General features: G+C 58.2%; 3 protein-coding genes across 3 annotated transcripts; 2 read left to right on the plus strand and 1 right to left on the minus strand.

Moving 5' to 3' along the window:
• Positions 1-2,424: 2,424 nt before the first annotated feature.
• On the plus strand, positions 2,425-4,775 carry COL26b_003024 (uncharacterized protein; the record flags this gene model as incomplete). Its single annotated transcript, XM_053175929.1, has 3 exons — positions 2,425-2,743; positions 2,797-4,368; positions 4,423-4,775. The coding sequence occupies 3 exons, from the start codon at positions 2,425-2,427 to the stop codon at positions 4,773-4,775; spliced, it is 2,244 nt and encodes a 747-aa protein (XP_053040096.1).
• Positions 4,776-6,517: 1,742 nt separating this feature from the next.
• On the plus strand, positions 6,518-7,891 carry PPE1 (carboxyl methyl esterase; the record flags this gene model as incomplete). The annotated part of the gene is made up of 3 exons (XM_053175930.1): positions 6,518-6,744; positions 6,835-7,673; positions 7,725-7,891. 3 exons carry the CDS (start codon positions 6,518-6,520, stop codon positions 7,889-7,891), a joined length of 1,233 nt encoding a protein of 410 aa, XP_053040097.1.
• Positions 7,892-8,844: 953 nt separating this feature from the next.
• On the minus strand, positions 8,845-11,592 carry COL26b_003026 (uncharacterized protein; the record flags this gene model as incomplete). Its single annotated transcript, XM_053175931.1, has 1 exon — positions 8,845-11,592. The coding sequence occupies one exon, from the start codon at positions 11,590-11,592 to the stop codon at positions 8,845-8,847; it is 2,748 nt and encodes a 915-aa protein (XP_053040098.1).
• Between the last annotated feature and the right edge of the window lie 2,616 nt (positions 11,593-14,208).

Raw genomic sequence — 14,208 nt, forward strand, 5'->3', positions numbered from 1 at the left:
GACCGGTTTAGCCACCCACCACCCACTACGGTAGGAAAGGAAAGGCGCGAAAAAAGAAGAAGGGAAAAAAGCACTCCCCTGTCGATCTCCTGGCCAAGCCCCCTCCGAGACCCCTGACTGATGCAGGGGCGCTTGCAAGTTGCAGCTCGGGGGGCGAGTGAGAGTTGTGAACGGTGCTGTTTCTTCAAGGCCCCTGATTGTTCACACCTACTGGATTTTGCAGCGTCTATTACTGCGTATGGACAGCACATGCCGCTGGGCGACTGGTCAAGCGCCCGAGGGAAGAGAGACACCGGAGGTTGGGCAGCGGTTCGTTTGTGAATCATGTCCGGCGGATAGGATTGTGTCTCAGCTCCACAAGAAAGAATGGACTGCCACGCAGATTTTCTATCTCTGTGTATCAAGTTCATCCGCTATTCATCGTTCAGTGCCCAGTGGTGGTTGATGCCTGCTATCCGTCGTTGGATGCCGGACACCAAACGGTGGTAATTTGGTGGCAGGTCGTAGTGAGCAGATTGGATTGCCAGGTACTCATGCAGCACGCGCATGGTGCAGAGATACTTCCGCCCGCTGCCTGCTGGAAGCAATTTGTTCCCTGCTGCAATCCCGGGCCCCCCAATCTCTTGTTTCCTCACCAGCAAGGACTCGCAGCGGCGACGGACCAGTCCAGACTGGCCGAACACACGACACCACCACGAGTCTAGACAGATGCCATCCAGGGGCTCGTTGCTTGTGCCGTTTGCCTGTACTGTGCGGTAAGGCACACCACGCCCGTCGGTCCGTCTGATACGCTACCGTATTCCTCCCTCTTCCCTGCAGTAGCTTCGTCCCAACTGCGCGCAGGACTCGCTCGACCGACCAAGCTAACAACACGAAGGCGCGCCATCAGACGGGACGGCGGACGACAAGCACGCCGCACCATGCCATGGCTGGCGCCGGTGCCGTTCCCGGCCATGGCAGTTGACGCTGCAAAGACTCTCTCCAGACTGCACAGCACAGCGGGAGATGACTGCCCACGGTACCTGAAAGCCCAACCTTGGGAAGACGACAGACCCAGTTCGTCAGCGCCGGGTCGCGCGTGGGCCGTCCCAATCCTTGGGTTATTACTGGCCATATGAGGCCCGACAGGGGCAGCGACACCTTTGCAGGCCTTCGGCTGGCTGAGAGGACTCCGTGAGCAAGGAACATGTCAGGGACGAGGCTCCAATCGAACTTGCGCCTAGTGGAGGCGGCCGGGGTATGGACGGGGGTGTGGACGAACACGACGACCTGCCTTTGCTTTGCGTCTGTCTGTCTCTGCTGCTGCTGAGCGAGTGCTTCGCAGACACAGCTCGATAGAGAGAGGGGACTTCTGGTCCAGTCCAGTCCAGGGTCCATGTCCACCATGTCCCATTTCAACATGGGCCTGTGGATGAGAACAGACGACGCTGAGGTCGCTTCCAGGCTTGGGTCCCCGTCTCCCGCCAACCATCGATCGCCAATCGCTTCCCCTTCTGCCCAGTTCGTGTTCGTCCTTTTCCCTCTACGTCCTTCTCGTCCCTCTTGGATCTGAACCACCCATCCATCCATCCTCCCTCCCTCCTCTCTCTCCTTCCACACCACACTCTCCACCACCACCTCCTGACCGGCGTGCCTTTCTCAGCATCGTCACCTTTCGCTCGTTTCATATACCCGCCCGTGGACTTTAGCCTCTTTTCTCGCCCAGCCACTGTCTCTCCTTCTCTTTGGCTGTATCCGGCAGACACACACACACTCTCTCTCTCACTCAACACACAAACACGCGCCTTAACAACTCCATCATCGCCTCACCAAACATAGGTTCTCGGTCTTGTCCCGTCGATCCAGCTCTCTCGACGGCGAGCACGAGGCCTCTCTCAGGCTCGCAACAGCAACACGACAAGGGCCCTGCAAAGGCACTCCGCTGCCCGCCCGATTTTCCCTTCTTTCCAGGTTGATCCTCGGCCGCCTTACTTTTCTCTCTCTCGTCCTTTTCTGTAGAGCTGTGCTTGCTTCTCGGTTACCTCTTACAACCTTCTTTCCAATCATCTCTCGTACTCTACAACCTGGTTTCCTTTGGTCTCACGACTCGCCCATATACCCACCCACCGACGCGACGACGACGACTTCGATAGCACTCACCCAGCTTCGACACCAGAGGACCCGACGACAACACACGGCTTCCATCTCTCACTCAATTCTGTATCAAAGCGTATCAAATTCGTGGACAGGGACGGCAAAGACTCATTGTTGGGAGTAACTTGGGAAAGAAAGAAGCTTGTAAAGGCTCAGAACGCATAGACTCTTTTTTTTGGATATACCCATCTGCGGCTTGGGGAAGAATCATCGATTCCCGAAACAGAAACAAACGACGACGAACCACGATCGTTTACCGAAAACCCCTTTTTATTTACTTCAAATCACAAAATGACGCGATCCGCGCCGAGTTGGGGCCCGAGGAGGCTGTTGGCCGTGGCCGCCACCTTCGCCACCAGCACCCTCGCCGACTCGATCCTCAAGACCAGCAGCTTCACCACCTGCGGCAACGACTCCGCCATCACCGTACAGAAGATTGACATTCAGTACAACAACGACGACAAGACCGTCACTTTCGACGTAGCAGGAACGAGCGCCAAGAGCCAGAACGTAACCGCTGTGTTGGATGTTACCGCCTACGGAACCGCCATCTACTCCAACAGCTTCAACCCGTGCGATGCCGGCACCTACGTCGAGCAGCTTTGCCCTGGTATGTACTGGCTTTTGGGCGAGACTCAAGACGCGTAAACTGACATGACACAGTTCCCGCCGGATCCTTCTCTGCCCGTGGAACCCAGAAGATCCCCGATGAGTACGCCAGCATGGTCCCGGCCATCGCCTTCCAGGTTCCCGACATTGCTGCCCAGGCCAAGCTGCAGCTCAACACGCTCGACTCCTCAACTCAGGTTGCCTGCATCACGTCCCAGGTCACCAACGGCAAGACCGCCAGCGTTGCCGCCGTCTCCTACGTCGCCGCCGGCGTTGCCGCCCTCGCCCTCGTTGCCGGCGGCGTCTCTGCCGTCAGCGGAGCCTTTGCCGGAACGAGCGCCGCCCTCAGCGGCCACGGCGGCGCCGGCACGATGAGCCCCAGTTTCACCGAGGTTGCTGGCTGGTTCCAGGGCATGGCCATGAACGGCATGCTCTCCGTCAACTACCCTCCCGTCTACCGCAGCTTCACCAAGAACTTTGGCTTCTCCACCGGCATCATCCCCTGGACCGACATGCAGATCGCGATTGACAACTTCCGCGGAGCCACCGGTGGTGACCTCACCAAGGACAGCATCGAGGTCCTCAAGAACAGCACCCTCGTCCTCAGCGACGGCTCCACCATTGACGGCAACAGCACCCTCTTCAAGGCCAAGCGCGCCATGGAGACCTTTGCCCTCCTCGCCAGAGACATCGAGACGAGCGTCAACGGGACGACCAGCGGCGACGCCGGCGACGACCCCGTCAGCACCATCAAGCAGAAGGTCCAGGGCATCACTGCCTTTGTCAACACCCTTAGCGTCCCTAAGTCTAACACCTTCATGACCGTCCTCCTCATCGTCGCCATCATCATCGCGGCCATCATCGTCGGCATTCTCCTCGTCAAGGTCATCCTCGAGTTCTGGGCCCTCTTCGGCAGCTTCCCCAAGGGTCTGGCCGGCTTCCGCGAGCACTACTGGGGATCCATCGCCCGCACCATCACCCAGCTCATCCTCCTGCTATACGGCATCTGGGTCCTGTACTGCATCTTCCAGTTCACCAACGGCGACTCGTGGGCGGCCAAGGCGTTGGCCGGTGTCAGTCTGGGCATCTTCACGGCCATCCTCGCCTTCTTCTCCTACAAGATCTGGAGCACTGCTCGCAAGCTGAAGAACGCCGAGGGTGACGTCAGCGGCCTGTACAACGACAAGTCCAACTGGATGAAGTACTCCCTCTTCTACGAGTCCTACAAGAAGAGCTACTGGTGGATCTTTGTCCCCGTCATCATCTACGCGTTCGCCAAGGGCACCATCCTCGCCGCTGGCGACGGCCACGGCATGGCGCAGACCTCTGCCCAGCTCATCGTCGAGGGCCTGATGCTCATCCTGCTCCTCTGGGCCCGCCCCTTTGAGCGCAAGTCGGGCAACGTCATCAACATCGCCATCCAGGTCGTCCGTGTCCTGTCCGTCGCCTGCATCCTCGTCTTCGTCGAGGAGTTTGGCATCGCCCAGACCACCCAGACCGTCACCGGTGTCGTTCTCATCGCCGTCCAGTCCGCCCTCACCGGCGTCCTGGCTCTGCTCATCATCTGGAACGCCGTCAACGCCTGCATCAAGGAGAACCCCCACCGCAAGCGCAGAAAGGAGATGGGTAAGTCTGACCACGCACATCATTATCAAAAGCACATTGCTAACCCCCCTACAGAGAAGATGCAGCGTGACATGGACACCCTCACGCCGCTCGACGCCCGCAACTCCCTCCTCATGGACCGCAAGGACCCCGAGCACGGCACCACCTTCTCCATGAGCAGCGTCCCCGAGAAGAAGGGCGGCCGCCCCGAGTCCCCCGACGCCTACCTCGGCGCTGCCGGCCACGCCCCGTACCACTCCCTGACGCCCAACACGCCTTACAACAACCCTAACGAGAGCAGGGACAACCTTGTTCTCGGCGCGGCACCCATCGCTGACAGGAACCCCACGCTGCCCAACGTCGGCGGCGGGCCCGGCTACCAAGGCGGATACGGAGGAGGCGGTGGCTACCGCGGAGTGTATCACTAAACGGTGTGCTGAACGGGAAAGAAAGGGGGACCGCTGCCGCCAGCTGGCGCGTTGCCGGCCCTTTTGAATGAACAATGAACATAGAAAACCCTACCCCAAAGTGTGGAATGTATGAACCCAATGGATATGTATCCGATACCAAGGCCATATCCAGAAAGAGCCACTTTATATCTCTTTTTCCTTATTTTTTATTTATATTATCAACCAAATTTCCTTGCCTAGTCTCTCATTTCTCCATACCAACATACCTCTGCGCATGGTCATGATGTCGACGGCTGTAGTGTTTTTTTAAACTCTCCTATGTATCTTTCTTTCGAACAGGGGAGGGTGGGAAGGACAGTGCAGTCGCTCTCCATGTACACTACAAGAAGAGTCTACCATAACCAAAATGGACAATTCTGTTTAGTACTTTTGACCGCAAGGTTTTTCTAGGGGTTTATTGCCATGGCAGCGAAAAATGGGAGGAGGGTGTTTTAGATACCTTTTTTTTTTTTTTTTTTTTCCTCCTCCCCGCCAAACCTACCCCCGCCGCTTTTCTTTCTCGCGGTGGGCTTCGATCAGTATATATACATTAGCTACAATGGATGGACCGCCCAAAATTAATACTGAACACGGCCTTGTTCTGCAACGGTGATGATCGTCGCGGTAGGTACCTGAGAGATCGTCGGCCAAGGGGGGAGGGAGGGGACGGACCCGCGCGCGCATGTCTTGGCCCTTTTCTTGCCGGCTTGGCTAGGCATGGTGGCCCATCATGACTTGCGTTGACGCGTCTCTCGGGGGTTGGGGGATCAACAGGCGGGCGAGATTTGAGATTTGCTTTGCAGGTGAGCCTGGCGAAGATGCCTGTGTTCATCGTTGGGTCTGGCCCACACGCCTGCCGAGCATGAGAGCTTAGCTGGAGGAGATGGCTTGATGTGTTTGATTGCGATGGGGTTGTTGGATGTCGAGTCGATGGACTTGCGCTGTATGGAGGAGAGGCTTCTCTGGACATGGTTGCGTGCTGCGTTGTTTAGGTCGTTAAGCACAGAGCAGACTTGTCCTGGCCTCCTTATCTACCTAGGTGGTCATTAGTAGCAGCAGTCTCTTTGTCGTTGTTGTTTCGCCCTGAGCCTCATGTCCCACGTTGCACACTATGTTCGTATCGGACGCAAGCTGAACAGGCGTCACATTGCAGATCATTTCAGAAACCTCGTGATGGAGGCAAAAATGCTCTCGCCATGAACATTTGAACTCTACAGAGACAGCTTTCCAAGACGTGTTGTTTCGACATTGAGGGGCGATTTCTATGTCTAGGTCCCTGGTTGACGCCGGGGCTCCGTTCCGGGGGCTTGCTCTTTTCGAATGTCCAGGTGCACAGTAAATAACGGAGATTTCCATGGACGTCTTCGCACAGTGACGTGCCGCCAGTTGCAGTGGCTGCGTACAGTGCCAACGGCGTCGCTGCCCCTCATCACCCCACTGAACGTCATCCACACACCAAACGGCGCTCCGATCTTGGCCTCGCATCGCGGTCAACTCAACCCATCACCTGCCAACTCCTCGCCGGCACCGGTTCTGCTCTGCGATATCCTCCGTCGTCTGCCGAGCTCAGGCTCACACGACTCCAAGACAACAGAATTCCTTTGACGGTGCAGGCCCGCCCCGGTCACTTGCTCAGACTCTCCAACCACACGGCGACAAAACAAGCACCTCGGCCGCCTTATCGCATGGACTAAGCGCTCCTTGGCAGCTTAACCCCCAACATGAGTGAGTTACAAAAGGCCTGGGCGAAGAGGAAACTCGACCCCATGCACCCCCTGCCGGAGCCTCTCAACGACCTCGACGAGGAACCAGAGCACGACCAGGTCCCAGAGCTGCCGGACCACCCAGACGACGGCGACTCCTCCTCGGCCTCGTCCGCCTCGTCCGCCTCCTCAACAGGCACCGTCATCCCGTCGCCCAGCCAGAACCTGTTCGCTCGGCCGCAAGGGTAAGGATTTTTTTGTTTCCAGTCATCTCCGAGGGGCGCCGCTGCTGCTGCTGCGAGGGAGAGGTTCGGCACCGCTGATTCGGCTTCTAGTGTGTCGCGGGGCCGCACGCTGGAGCAGATCCCCTGGACGACGTACTTTGAGCGCGAGCTCTTCCTGAAGCAGCCCGGGGACGGCGAGGCCCAGGCCGAGGCCACCGTCACGTACCATACCTACCTCAACTCGCCCGTGGACAAGGGGCCGCTATTCGTCATGCACCACGGCGCCGGCTCCTCGGGCCTCTCCTTCGCCGCCCTCTCGTCCGAAATCCGGAAACGCCTCCCCAATGCCGGCATCCTCTCCCCCGACGCCCGGGGCCACGGTTCCACCTCCGTCACCGACGGCACCGGCCTGGACCTCAAGCTCGACATCCTGACCGCGGACTTGTTCAACGTCATCCAGCTGACCAAGGCCCGCATGGGCTGGAAGGAGCTCCCGCCCGTCGTGCTGATCGGGCACTCCCTCGGCGGCGCCGTCGTCACGGACCTCGCCAAGACGGGCCGCCTCGGCGCCGCGCTGCTGGGCTACGGCGTGCTCGACGTCGTCGAGGGCTCCGCCATGGACGCCCTGCAGAGCATGCTGACGTACCTCTCGACGCGGCCGGGCGGCTTCGTGAGCCTGCAGTCGGGCATCGACTGGCACATCCGCTCGCGCACGATCCGCAACTCCGTCTCGGCGCGCACGTCGGTGCCGGCGCTGCTGGTATTCGACGACCGCGCCGATCCGACGCGGCCGTGGCGGTGGCGGACGGACCTCGCGGCGACGCAGCCGTTCTGGGAGGGCTGGTTCGTGGGTCTGAGCAAGAAGTTCCTCGAAGCACGCGGCGGGAAGCTGTTGTTGTTGGCGGGGACGGATAGGCTGGACACGGAGCTGACCATCGGCCAGATGCAGGGTGCGTTCGTCCCGTTGACTCGTTGCTATCGGCTAAGCTGACATGGACCAGGTAAATACGCTCTGCAGGTCTTCCCTGAAGCGGGCCACTTCATCCATGAGGACCTGCCGGAGAAGACGGCGCTGGCGGTGGTGGACTTTTACAGGCGCAACGACAGGAGCGCGCTGGTGCTGCCGCCAAAGGTGGGCGACCTGTTGAAGCAGGGCAAGAGGGTCTAGATGAGACTCTGGGAACGCACGCACGCACGCATTTTAGACTTTTCGGTTCTGTACATTCAGAGTTATACCCCTGAATCTGGCTGCGGCGTAGACGACGGTTGAGCTAGGTGAAGAACACGCAGGCCGTGTGACCCGGTGTGATGGCGCGTCAGCAGCTGATGGGCATGGGGCAACGCCGGGACACTGGGGTCTCTTGGGGGACGAAAGTTGATCTTTAGGGGACGATAAAAGCTGTGGTGTAGGCGGCCTTGTGAGCTGTCTCTGGACCTCTGGACCTCTGTACCGGCCTGCAAGACGCGGGCGAGAAGACATTACCAGAGGATGATGAAGCATCAAACCGCGGAAGAACCCAAGAACTAGACTCGCCGTGCCACGATGCCTCTGGTGGTCGTCTGGCACTGCTGGAAAAGCCTACGTGGCCCAGGATGAGCCAGCATATGTAAATGAGCTAGACGAGCAAAATTGACGTACATTCGCCAAACCTGAAGAAGCAAATTACAAACGCCCTTGATATCGCTGGCGAGTGGCTTTGCATGTTCTCAAGACCTGGAAAAATCATGGCAACGGGCAGCATGAGACAGTGCCGTGTTGTTATCTACATCAAATTTGCGGTCTCCCCAAGATGTGTTCTGTAATCTCCATGGTGTCAAGCATGCGCAGTTAAATCTCCCTTGACCAGTACGCCGTCACCTGGTGAGCCATTGGTGCGCGTACACAGAGAGCATGCCTACATCATGTCGATGGACCAGCTGTTTGAGAAAATCATGCCTTATGCCCCCGAATGAAGGTCAGCGAGTTTGGAAAGCCGGACCTCACAGGCACACTGCTCGTCGTGGAACGCATCATCTCCTGCTTGGGTATCATATTTATTGTCTATTTGTGGCTGACTACGTTGGAAATGATCAATCTCCAGCACGATAGAACCACCTTCGAGAGCAGTCTCTCATTCATGTTCACTTCTTCGGGAGCTTGTACTTTCCGCCCGCCAGCTCCAGCTCCCCCTCGGCAATCTTCTCGCCGAGGAACTCCTGCAGCTCCTCGTTGCTCCAGGGAAACCCGTCCGCGATGAGCATCTTCATCATCATGGCAATCTGGAAAAGCGGCATCGCCGGGCTCGAGTTGGTGAGCATGCCGATGATGAACTGCCAGTAGACCTGCCGCTTCTCCTTCTCCTTTGCGTCGAGCGCCGGCTTCTTGGGTGAAAAGTCGCCAGACGGAGGGGCGCGCGCGTCGCCGTCGGAAGGCCCGGCGGCGGACGCGTCCTTGTCGACATCGTCTTCGAGCCTCTCAAGGACGACAAACGTGCCGGGTTCGGTTTCACGCAGGACGCGGTGGCTCACCCAAAAGTGTATAGCAGAGCGGATGAGATCGTCATCCATCTGCAGCATCTCCTCCAGCTGTTCAACCGTACGCCGCACAGGGACAGCTTCCGGGTCGGCGTCGTCCTCTTGAAAGGCGTAGATGACGACGGCTTCGTACGTCTTGCACTCCTGCTCGACCGTGCGGTCCTCCAGCTCCAGATTGACCGTTGCGATGCCGAGATTGTTGAGCCACGTGAGCTTGCGTGAAGACTTGAGACGTTCAAACTCCTCATCGTAGCGGCCCTGCATTTCGACGACGGGGCGTGGCAGGATAAAGTGCTCCCTGTCCATGCCGGGCCAAAAGAGCCGAGAAAGAATCTTGGTGTGGTAGGACGGAAGGTCCTTGGATCGGCGAGGAGGACCACCGATGTGGCCCGTCCTGACGTTCTTGGTGATGGTCGCATCGACTCTCCTAGAGTCTTGGATATCTCTGATCATGACGTCGCAGTTCTGCAAAGCGTTCTCGCCGAAGCGCTTCTTGAGCAGGTTAAGCACTCTGATCTCTTGGGGGAAGTCTGTTTGAGTAGACAGCAGTCTGCCCGCAATAATATTTTGGAACTCCTTGATGAAGATGTCCTGCGAGCCCAAGGCGTTGATGAGAGTGCCAATGACGTCTTCGGACTTGGGGCGCTTGTAGTTCACGCCCGCGTCGACCGGATCGGGGATCCACTCCATGTCGTCCCAGTCCAGCTCCTCGTCATCCGTCGCCGGACGCCGCTGCTGTGAGGGGTCGTTGAGGAGAACCGCGAGCTCCACGAGTTTGGTTTTGCCGGCCGTGTCGACATCTTCCGGACTGGACAGCAGGCCGGTGACGACGATGGGGATGGCGTCATCTCTCTGGCACAAGTAGAGCTGCAGGGAATGGACCACTCGGTCCAGGAGTACTTTGGAGTGGTCGAGAGCGTGAAAGGTCCGAATCATGGAGATGTACACGCGAAGTATATCGAGCGTCGACCGTCCCGGGTGAAGCAAACGCTTCTGTAACGCTGCCGAAAACGTATCCGTCAACTGCAGCCGTCTCTGCGGCGTGGTGATGGCCATGCGCAGGTCGTCCAGCGCCCCCCTACTCTCTGGCCATTGCAACACAATGTCGAAAAGCTCGTGGATGCGCATGACTGCTAATCTCCCGACTGCAATCTCCTTCCACTTTTCGACATCGCCCCAGGCAATCTCCCCGCTATCAAGGCGCGCAAACACCTCGACCGCCAACCGGGAGTAGCGGTTTTCCACCCAATCACTGAGTGCAGCAATGCAGCGTGAAGGTGTGCTGTGCTTCGCTGCGCGAGCGGTCAGCGAAGACCGTGGCGCATCCTTCCTGCCGTCTGCCTTTGATTGCGCCCAAGCCCCGGCGAAGGATGTCTTGATGTGCTCGGCCATTGTTGCATCCATCAACTCGGCAAACAGCACTTGGAACCGCTCGCCCGCAAGGCCGACCTTGTGTAGTGTCTCGACCATCTGCAGCAGCTCTTGCCGCGCTGCTTCCGCCGCCGCTGCTGCCTGGCCATCCCCTTGCAGGGCTGTCTCCCAAGATCTCCCAGACGAAGGCCAGGCCTGCATGCCCAGAACCTCCCTCATCAAGCGACCCAGGACCGCACGGAGAGATTCCATAAGCGCCTGTGATATGGAGTTGCCGATGACTGCGTGCAAATCGCGCCGGAACTTGTCGACCGCGATGTCCGCCTTCCTGGACTCGAGACCCCGCACGACAAGAGACAGGCCGTAGAGATACTGGCGGTGGGCTGCTTCTAGCGTATGGATGCTCCCCAGAAGAACCTGGCCCTGGTCTCCGTAGCTGTTGCATGCAGACAGCAGGGGCAGGACGTGATGGGCGAAGTGGTGGCGAACCTGCTGGGTGTGCCAGGAGAGAATGTCCTCCGTGTGAGTGGCATGCTGGACGTGTCTCTCGGGATGCAGTACCAGGCTCAGACTGTCATGGAACTCGGCATCATGGTCCTGCGATTCCGTCGCCAGGGTCCCGAAGGAGTCTTCCGCGGCAACCGAGGCAGGTAACTGGATACAGGTCGTGACGACATGCCACGCTCGATCCCAGCGAACTTGGTCGCTGGCTTCAGTGGACTGGATGCCTGGGAGCGTCGACGGAGGGGATCCTGGGTGGTTCAAGGCCTTGCTGCCGCCGCGAAAGTGCGAGCGGGAGGGAGACTGGTGGTGTGGTGGCTGTGGTGACTGCGGTGTGCCACCGAATGGCTCGCTTTGCGCGGTGAACCTCTTTGAGGGTGTCGAATAAGGCGTAGGCTGCGAGATTTCCGTGTCAAAGACAGACTTGAACACCTTCTGCCTCTTGTTGGACCACCTCGAGGGCGGGTTCATCGTCAGGGCCATGGCTGCAGGCATGCACAAACGGCGTTCTCAAGCAGAAGGATTCGAGGCCCGCCTCATTGCAGATGTTGGGTTGTTGGCGACGTGGGCTGTCACTGGAGAAGTAGCAGTACTCTGTCGCTCTCGTGTTGCTCGATATCAAGTTATTGTCGCGATGTCGTCGCCGCCGTGAAGCGTCGTCGGTTTTGTTTACTCTCTCTGGTCGTGATGCCGACTAAGCGCTGCGCTTAGGTGCGTGTCCAAACATTGAATTTGGGGTGGTGAGGGTCCAGCCTATCGCAGAGCCGCGCTTAATCCGCCTGCAGTTAGCGCTAGCGAAGAGAAAGCGAGACAGGCGCAGATTGTGCTTGGCATGTGCGGATGCTGTTGAAGCACTGTTTGCGCACAGTATACTTCTGACCCCCATCTAGTGGCCACTGCATCGACGCCCTCCTTGTCGACTCCTCTTCTACAATCACGCCCTCCCCAAATTGCCTCTGTCTTCACAACGCTTCCCCGGCCATGTTATCTAAGCCATATGGATCTTGATCGTGCCTTTGAACGACCGTCCGGGTGCCAGTTTCTGGGCCCACGCGGGACCGCAAGTCATTGAACCCTCCGATGTGCCGTACGGTCTGCAGATTTCCTGCGATGGGAGACGTCGACCGAGCCGCCGCCTCCCTCATCCATCAATGCGAAGCGGTCTCCGCCTAACGCGCGCCCGCAGCCAATGCTCCTGCCGACTTGTCAAGCCAGAAAGGGTGCAGTGCTCGACTAGCACCGCCGTTTAGACGGTGAGTGTGGGGTAGCGACGCGAAGGATCAAGACAAGCGACCTCGAACCTGGCTTCACTTGCATGCCGCTACGTACAGGAGACAGACAGGGAGCTGCTGTTACTGCCAGCCAAGGGATAGGGGCTATGGCACGATAGAGAGTGGTACAGATACCTGCAGAGGCAGCAGCTGGACTCCATCTCCAAAGGTACGCCTACAAGTGTCATGAAGATCAGACCAAGACTACACTGCTAACAGTTTTCGCCTCCTAACCGCCACAAGCGAAGCACAGAAGAATTCCACGGCCAGTGAGAGACTAGCCGTGTTTCGTATTCAGCGTGGATTGGTCGGGCCAGTGCGCGACATGAAGAGCAATTTCAGAATCGTCCGAGAAGTGTACGTCGGACGATCGGTCGAGGCTTCGATATCGACCAGCACTCTCAAAAATGAACCAAGCTGCGGGCGTCCTGTCCATCCGCCAGCACCGCGGTTTTCAAACTAATCCAGCAGTCGTCGCGTCATTCGGGTGCCCCCGTACTGCGTATCTCGACATCGCGCGGTGTCGGCTCGCTCGTCTGTCCGGGGACATTCGATCAGGGTCTCCCCAGCGAATCGACCTATTGACAGGATGACGAGAAAAGTGGTTCAAACCCCGACTCGCCGTAGGCGTTACCCCAATCGGCCATCAGCCTGTCCGATCACAAGCCTTTCATGTCAAGCCTCATCCTTCAGAGGGGAGAGGGGATATGGCCCCCAAGACCCACGGGTTTACAGACCTCAGGAGCTGGTTCCGAAGGAGACAACACATCGTCACCGCGGGGGGGACTAATTCCACCGTCGTTGCGCCGAGAGAGGATGTCTTTGACCGACCCAAATTGAGAAGACCAAGTCAAGGGGGCCTTGCATCGTGTCGTGTTTGTTGCTTCCTTCACATGGCATGCCAGATGAGGTTTACCGGTTTCCAGGTCAGGTCAAGTCTCGTCACCGTCGTCTTCCTCTTCATATCAGGGGCCCAGCGTTCAGCCAGAGTCTGCAATCCTCCCGATCTGAACGCCCGCACATCAGGGGTAACGACTCCATCGCCATCCACAGCCCGCCCGCGAATCAGAAGGGGCAGAACACGACCTACTGCAAGCTATCCGGTGGCGCATTGCTTTCCAGAGCTTCCATGTGGGCGTTCCATAACCGCCTTATGAGCTGGCCCCTGCCTTGCGACCATCACTAGCCGTCGACCAGGACCGCTGCTTTATGATCCTTCAGAGTGACATTCGTCCAATACCCACCACGAGACGCCACAGGGAGGGCCTGCTGCTTCAGTCTTCAGGACTTACAGGGCTGTTACCAAGTGGAAGCAGCATAGGGCAGTGGATGGAGGTGCGGACGTATTGGAGGATGGTCCCGGCCGGCAGCGGCAGCGGCCCAAGCCACCCAGTTCACCGGTGGATCTGATTAATTCTGCTGCCTAGAGGCCCGTCTTGGATGGACTCTGGATGGTGTCAACCTCACCGCAGCGCGGAGTGCGCCATTCCAGAAACAACGAGCGAGTCCTACATCATCGTTAGTTTTCACGATCTTAAGTGGCTGCCCTGACAAGTTAATTTTAGGACCTGACGCATAGCATTCTACACCGATCCTTTCGCAGTGATCCGCGCTCAGTATTACTCTACCCAGTCGACATCGACAGCAAGGCACGCAATACGGGTTGAGAGACAACTCCGCAATGGCCGTTCCCTGGACTCAAGCAAGTGACAAACGGCAACTGCGTCAATGACGATGGTCCCCATGGTCGGTCAAGTCCAGAATAGGCTCCGGGAAAGGATATCGAAGAGACATCGCATCTCTACGACGAGCCTTCTTTCATCAGGAT

This window comes from Colletotrichum chrysophilum, assembly GCF_026319265.1.
Source record: "Colletotrichum chrysophilum strain AFK26 chromosome Unknown scaffold_16, whole genome shotgun sequence".
Taxonomy (NCBI): domain Eukaryota; kingdom Fungi; phylum Ascomycota; class Sordariomycetes; order Glomerellales; family Glomerellaceae; genus Colletotrichum; species Colletotrichum chrysophilum.